At 38.7% G+C, this 8,304-nt stretch overlaps 1 protein-coding gene across 1 annotated transcript; it reads left to right on the top strand.

The window, feature by feature from the left end:
* Positions 1–333: 333 nt before the first annotated feature.
* il20ra (interleukin 20 receptor, alpha) lies at positions 334–7,692 on the top strand. The gene is made up of 7 exons (XM_010775663.1): positions 334–654; positions 2,601–2,724; positions 3,637–3,839; positions 3,972–4,141; positions 4,251–4,395; positions 4,688–4,824; positions 5,135–7,692. Exons 1-7 carry the CDS (start codon positions 603–605, stop codon positions 6,188–6,190), a joined length of 1,887 nt encoding a protein of 628 aa, XP_010773965.1. The 5' UTR covers positions 334–602; the 3' UTR covers positions 6,191–7,692.
* Positions 7,693–8,304: the final 612 nt, after the last annotated feature.

Raw genomic sequence — 8,304 nt, 5'->3', positions numbered from 1 at the left:
GATGAGCTTCTCAATCGTATCGCATAGTTTTAGATTTAAACAACACTCTATAAGCCAATATAAAACAGACTATAGCAATGTCTCAATGTAACGATGTAACAAACATGCTGACGTGTTGATTCATCAATTAAAAAATTAAATTACGCATGGCCCATTTTGAATAACAAGTATTTTTTACTTTTGCAGGAGTTATACATGTTTAGTTTGCTTTTGCTTACGCATCAGATTACTCATTCACAAACACACGCGCGCGCACACAAACACACTGACACTTGCACAGGTGTAATGTGAACAAACAAGTGAGATCGCATTCCTTCCTCCTACACGGAAACCTGGGGTTGTTTGTAAATCGTTAAGGTATCGGTAGTCGCTCAAGTATATCCATTCCATTCCGACTAAAGCGGCTCTAAGGTCATTCTTCCTCGGACATGTTTTTAAGTAATTTATTTTAATTGAGTGGAAACATATCGAACCACAGGTGTTCATTCGGAGCAGGTAACGCAGTCTACGGAGCCCACAAGCCGGCGGAGGGTCTGAGCACCTTCCGGACAAAATGTTGGTGTTTCTTGTGAATTTGTAAAACATGATCGCTGCATACAGATATGTGGACAATGGTAGTTTTTCTGAACCTCCTGGGAGCTCTGCACTTCACAGGTAAGACTTGAAAAGAACCACATTACGATTACTATCTCTTTTTTGTTTGTTTTTCTGTCTTTACGTATTCCACATAACATACTAATTATCAGTCTTGTAAAGTAATTAAGTAGATGTACTCGAGACGAGTACTGTAGCCTACTTAAGTACCATTTTGAGAGACTTGTACTTTACTTTAGTATTTCAATTGTTTGCTACTTTGCACTGCACTTCTACTCCACTACAATTCAGAGGTAAACCATTTAGGCTACTTTTACTCCACTACAATTATTTAATACCTTTAGTTGCTTTACAGATTTGGATTAATGATGTCAAATATAATCAACACTTAAATCAGACTTTAGTTACAACTGGAGTAAAAGTAAGCTACCCTGCAGTATACAAAGTAATTCAAACTAGCTGCACCTTTATCAGCTTTATAAACACTTTAGTGCATCAATAATTATAATCAAAACATATAACATATATTATTCTAAAATGAGCCAATCTGCATAATGAGTATTTTTGGTACTTTAAGTATATTTGATGCTAATACTTTTATACTTTTGCTTGAGTACCATTTGTATTGCAGGACTTTTACTTGCAACAGAGTATTGATACACTCGAGTACTTCCAGTTTTTCTTCTTTACTACTTTTTCCACCTCTGCTAATTATTCATGAAACTGTTATTTGGCTACTGTTAGGCTTTGGATATATGGCATTAGGTGAAATGTGCAGATGCATTTAATCATTGACTGACCTGAGTTACTATGGAGCAGATTTGATTTGATATGGCTCTGTTATGTGTCAGAAGTCCAGGTAGTTTTATGATGTTTGCCCAAATTAAATCTATCTTTTATATGCCCATCAGCATGGGTATAGTTTGATGAATGACACAATCATTCATTCATATTAGGAAATATCAAGTATTAAAATAGAAACTGATAATATGCACACAGGTTTGATTAACTTACTCGTCCTGTACACGGCTTGTTGTTTGTATGATTACTGTATGTGCCTCAGTGAAATAAGGCCTGTACATGGCATACAAATTAGTAATGTGTGTAGTTAAAGATTAATGGTTCATAGGTGCAGGTGTCTGTAACCTACAAATCTGGGAACGGATTAACTGTCATCAGAAACTAATTTACAACAATCTGCTGCAACTGCACAGATAGTTTTATGAATTTGGGTTTTCCTTCTTTTTTTTCATAATATGTGAAGTACACAACAAGTTAAATTGGTTCAATTCAAACACCTCAGCTATATTTAAAGGGCCCATGTCATGCTTTTCCGGTTATTACCCGTAAGTTATAAAAACCTTCATAGCACACAAGGGGTGTGTTATGAAGGTTTTTATGCATGTGAACGGTCTGCAGAGTCAAAAACCCTCAAAGTACACCCTGTAGCGAGTAAAACTCTAACACAGAAAAGACCTGTCTATGCTGCCCCAAAACGCCTCGTTGGAGATTTCTCATTTTCTATTGTTTGCTTCCTGGGTTCTGTGACGTGTGAACACCCAAATCAACAACAAATGACCGGATTGGTCCAATCCGCGGAGCACCTCACACACCAGGATCCCTTGGCTAACTAACAGGGAGTCCCCATTGACTTGCATATAGAGCTCCCTGAACGCTAGTAGTAGGCGAGTTGTGATCGCGGAAAAATAATCTCCGCAGACCCATTCTCAAAGCGTTATAAACCTTTTTCTTACCCAATATCAAGCCACACTTATTGTTTTTACTTCGGCTGTGAGTGTTTGGTGTGTGCTCAGGATGATTTCGCTTGTTCTCGCTGTGTCGCGACCCAGGAAAACCTTGTCCGCCCCTCGCAGCAGATCGCAGCAATGAGCCTCGCAACGTCCGGACCAATCAGAAGCACACTGGCTCACAGGAGGGGAGGGGGGGGGGGGGCAGGAGCTCATGTTAATTGTATCTCTTATAATTCCTAATCTCTTTCTCCTCAGTCTCCTCCTCTCCCCCCAGCCCTATCAATGTGACCTTCTCCTCAGTCGATCTGAGAAATGTGCTGGAATGGCTCCCAGGAAGTGGCACACTGGATGACACACAGTTTACAGTGCAGTATGCCATGTGAGTAAAGAATTTAGAGATTAAATTAAAAAACGCATTTATATGACAGCAGTAATTGTATTTTAGTTGCATATATATTGTAATTAGGTTGCATAATTTCTTTCCTTTTTGGGACATTGGTCATAATGTATCAATGTTGGACTTTACCTGGTTTAAGCTGAAGTTAATGTATTATTTAACGTTTCAAAAGACGTAAAAAGCTGGCTTTTTAAATATCCCCAAGTACCCCAAAATAAAATGGGTGAGTCCACTTTGATCCACTACACTCCCAAACTGTGGAACACCCTACCAGTTAATAAAGACACATCTTTTTAGATTAGCTTTTTATTAGCAACCCAACACTTTAAATGTTCTTTTAGTTTGTATTATTTACCTATCCTTTATATTGTTTTATTTATTTTATAGGTATTTTTCATTTCTGCTGTACCTATACGTTCACTTTGTTTTATGGGGTTTTATATTTTATATTGCTGCATCGACTCAGTTGTCTTGTCTCCTATCTGTCAGAGAGAAACCATTATTTATTTTATTTTTATTATATTTGTATTATCATACATTTTACCTCCTTGTGTCTATCTGATTAAATGTTATATTTTGCTGCATTTACCTTTTTTAAGTTCTTAACAAATAATCTGAGGGGAATTTCTTGTTGTTTGTTTTTAACTTGTGATGTGTCATTTTGTATAGCACTTTGAGCTGCATGAGTTGTATGAAAAGTGCTTTATATAAATAAAGCTTTATTATTATAAGACGGAGAGATAAGAAACATGTAACTGTATCCAACAAACAGCTTGTGTAAGCTTAAGTTTCTTGCTTGAGTGAGATTTTTTTTTTAGCTCTTTACGCCATTCTTATTGACCCAGTTTGTGCGGGATATCCTCTAACTGTGAGGGTCTCCTCTGTGTTTCCCAGCTATGGGGACAGTGTTGAGGGCAGTGGACGGGCTCACTGGAGGGCGGTGCCGCGGTGTACGGGCATCGTGCGGAGGCGGTGTGACCTGAGCAATGAGACGGGGGATCTGGAGCAGGGATACTATGCCAGAGTTCGTGCTGTGAGCCGGAGAGCATCCTCAACATGGGTCCGGACAACGAGGAGATTTGATCCATGGTCGGACAGTAAGTTTAAGTGTCAACATGTTAAAAAAAAAAGCAAGACATAAATACTTAAAACTAAAAAGTGAAGGGCTGATAACTTAGCTGATATTTCTACATCTTCCCAAAAGGTAATATGTTGCTCTATCTGTTTAGCTACTTTTGGCCCCCCTATGGTTTCTGTGGAAATCAAGGACAACAATGCCACCATCAATTTGAAGGGACCCATGAGATATCAGCCCAACGCCCCAATGGTTTCCATGGCATCAGTCTACCCCGACATGACTTACGAACTCTTCATCGAGGATAACCATCACGTACAGATAGTGAGTTAAAATATACAGCTTTTCCCGCCTTTCTGGCACCGACAGGTTGTTAAATCAAGCACACCTTAAATTGTATTGCACTGAATTGTCTTTTTCTGTTTGTTTTTAGCACCATTCTCAAGTGGTCTCAAGTTCGTACACATTTCGCAAGATGGAGTACGACACAAAGTACTGCTTTTCAGCCAGGGCAAGTTTATCTTCCATGCCAGCCCGATGTCTGCTCTCAGCACGGTACTGCATTACCACACCTAAAGGTACGACAGCCTGTGTGTGTGTGTGAGAGAATATTTTACGCCCTATTTGACAGGTAGAAAGGAATGTGACTAAACATGATACACAAGTGAAGCATAAATCATTGTGTGTGCCTGAAAAGCCTTTTTGATTATAGTCTGATATGATTAGTCTTGCTTTTGCTTGGTAATAATGAGTTTTACATTGTATACAATATGTTTTAATATTGCATGGTGTTGATATAGTATTACCTATATGTAGTTTTTAGTGTGTGTGTATTATTGTGACACGTTTCTGTTTCCCATCTCACTCCAGACCCAGTGATTGGCCATCTGCAGAGGGTAGTTGTGGGTATTGTTGTTCCATTTTTGTGCATGGGTATGCTGGTTGTGGTTGGCTACCTTCTCTATAACTACCTGTCGGGGAAAGGACAGCAGAGCCCGTATATACTGGTAATGAAAACACACACATTCACACTTTTACACTTATTGGCGATTTGAAATGTGATTTGTTAAAGGGTAAAAGGGAACATTGATTTTACACATGATGACCAGTTTACTTGTCATGATTACAGCTATATAAAGTCTTGTATGGCTTTGTTTAGTCTTAAAAAAGATCAGCTTGGCTTTGGCGACACTTTTAAGGTAGCGCCATGATGTTTTGAAATTTGAGCACCGAACTCATTTGAGTCTGTTATTGGTTTTAAATATACAGTTGTGACAATTGGGTGGCAATGAGATGACATTATCATTCAACCTCCAGAACCTGCCTACCTTTCATCAGCCCCCTCTGACGTTCCCCCCTGAGAATCCCAAACCCATCATCATCACCATCATCACCATCATCAAAGATCAACAACCAGAGAGCGGCACACCACACTCTGCATGCCCAAAGAAGCCGACGCCAGGATACGCCTCCCAGAGGCCCCAAACACCACCGGCACCCGAGGAACCCTGGGACGATTTGTCTGTCGACTATGGGTTTCTTGCCGCAGCTCCTAAAATTGAGATCAGAGGAGGGAATTGGAATGATCTGAGCTGCCCAGTAAGAGGCAGTTATGAGAAGAAAGAGTGCGACGTTGAAGATGACCACCCTCTGACTAATGCCCAGACAGAGATGAGCCCACTAATACAAGCGCATGCATGGTCACTGCCAGTGTTAACACCATTAGTGTCTGGTCAGGGAGCGTCTATGGGAGACGTGAAGGGAAAGGAGGAGGAAAGAGAGTTCCCAGGTTTATTAATAAGCACAATCCCACGAATAGGCTTCTTCCATATTCCTTTGAATCTATTGGCAAAGAAGGAGGGAGGGATGGGGGAGGAGATTAATGGAAATATGAGAGTGGGAACGGATGGAGAGATGGATGAAAGTGAGGTATTACCCCTTCTTTCTGCTTATGCCTCTCAGAAATCTATGCAGATCTCCCACTCTGACCAATCAGATGACTTACCAGATGACTATGGTGTTCTGATGATGAATACAGCACACAATATAGAAGAGGAGGAGGAGGATGAGGAGGGAAATCTTTGTATTGATTGGGATCCCCAGACCAGGAAACTTGTGTTGCCGGAGATAGCGATGGAGTTTAACAAAGAGGGAGTGTGGGATGGAATGATGCAGGGAGAAAAAGTGAGGGAGAACATGATTGGAGGAGAGGGAGAGGAGGAGACTGTGAATTTTAGGAATGGCGAGCTGAGGTTGGAAAATGTGTTTGTGAGACAAGGGTCTGAGGAAAAGGCTGAGTCACAGAGGGTGTTGGAGGCAGGCGGGGATGATTTTCTGACCGGATGGGGTTTGGTCATCTCGATGGACGAGTAGATGATATTCATCAATTGATTTACTCCATTACTATAAAGAAATATATGTTCTTCTTCTGCACCTATTATGTGCACTTAAATAGCATAACCTATGGGTTTTATTAAGAAAACTACAAAATCGAATTCTTAGGAACACTTAGTACTGTAGTCGTGTTACTTGTATACCTGTAAACGTTAATGTTGCTTTATTAAGTTTACTTTATGATTTGAACTTTATCAGATTAACGAATGATACTGATCAATGTGAATACTTATGAAGGAATTACACTTGGGCTTGATGCATGTACAAAGTCAAAGTCTTCTTGTAATACAAATATTACAAGATTTTGCAGAACGACCACATTTGAGATGTTTTTGTGAACAGATCGCAAATTCTTTGTGAGACTACATGCTTCACAAGTAGATGTTGGATGTTTGGATACTGTGACACAGTTTACTGCGGATAATCCATGACTATACATATCCTTGTTTACTTGTCATCGCTGTCTAGCAGTAGGAGGTGTGTTTAGTTTCATGTTTCAGGTATGTACCTTTTTAAGTTCCTGGGGCAGCACTTAAACTGTAGACACTTTGGAACAGTAGTTGTTTGTACTGTGTATTTCTGCTCAATTGGGCCGAATCATAATGTGATTAATTTCTCATTTTCTCTGTCTGGGATTGCGGTATTCCTTTTAATATAAATCCACTAGTACTGAATAATGTTATATGAAGGAAATACTGATGTTCAGAGGAAGAAGACAGTATCTACCTCTATGATTAATGTGTTCATATCGTTCATGATGAAGTCATAGAGAGCGCTTTACTCCTGATGTTTTGTTTTCGAATGTAGAGATGGTTTCATTTAAGAAAGAGTCTCTACCTGAACTAGAGTATGTGCCAAAATTATTTGTAAAAGAAGTCAACATAATTTTGAAATCATCAGTGTCTTTATCTCTTTAAACAACAAACTGTCTGCTGTGCAATATTACAGCGTTATCACTTTGTCATCTTGTTTTTTTTATATGCAACAATTTGTATGTTTGTTTGGAGCTGAGGTTTTAAGAAGCTTTGTGGAATATGTTATGCTGTCTTGCCTGCAAGTGATCATATTTCCTTACACTACTGGCTCTTCTGCATTCTATCAACAAGCTATGATTAAAGCACGGTGCATACTTTCACTTTGATAACCAGAAGAATGCTACATTGCTTGTTTCCCTTGTCATAGTGTGGGGGAACCTTACGGTCCTTTTATAATGTTGTTCCTCTTTCTCCTAATTGTTGTAACTGTTTTTACTCAAGGTGTTAAATGAAGGAAGCTTTGGGTTGGTCATCTCTACAAACCTGCATGTTTTCAAAGCCACAGTAAGCAGGAATTTTAAAACCCTACATTTAGTTTCACAACTCAGGTTTTTCTGCAATGTGATGACAAGTTTGATGCTGTGCATGAATTGTATACGTACAATGTTTTTCATAGAATTGTATGTCGCCAGACAGAATTATTGTATATTAAAATAAATTATATTAAAGTGAACAAGTTCTGCTCTGCTTTGTTTTTAGCATGAAATGCCTCTTATATTACAGTATATTCCTGACACCTGCCTTTTATAAGATTCAACAAGAGAATGAATAGAGACATCTGCTAGTCAAATCTTAAACTGTTTAGATATACTGTATTTTATATTAATCTAAATCTGCAAATGCAGAGGTGTAAAAAATCACGTATTGGCATCAAGAAAAAAAAGAAAAAAACCTTAGCATACCTTTTAGAATAATACTTTTCTAAAATGTATTTTTATTTATTCAATCACTGTAGTTTTGAAAATAAAAGTATGCATACCTTTAGAATAATATTTTTCTAAAATGTACTTCTATTTATTCCAGCACTGCTGCTAGTTTTGGTTCAAACTTGATGTAGTTTTGGGAGATGGTCAACACTAAAGTAAAGTGTCTTGTGGTCACTTAATAATGTTCTTATCTGTAAGATATATGAAACAAAAAAGATATCACATAAAAAAATATATAAATGTATTAACAGTATATAGATGTACCTTTAGGTGGCGCGCTATTGTTAAACTACGGCTCCTCCATCTCTCCTCATCGGTCATGGCGTCCCCATGCCAGGCTTCAGCTCTGCAT

This window comes from Notothenia coriiceps, unplaced genomic scaffold, assembly GCF_000735185.1.
Source record: "Notothenia coriiceps isolate Sejong01 unplaced genomic scaffold, NC01 NC01_scaffold00015930, whole genome shotgun sequence".
NCBI classification, from domain to species: domain Eukaryota; kingdom Metazoa; phylum Chordata; class Actinopteri; order Perciformes; family Nototheniidae; genus Notothenia; species Notothenia coriiceps.
This window is presented reverse-complemented; position numbering and strand designations above follow the sequence as displayed.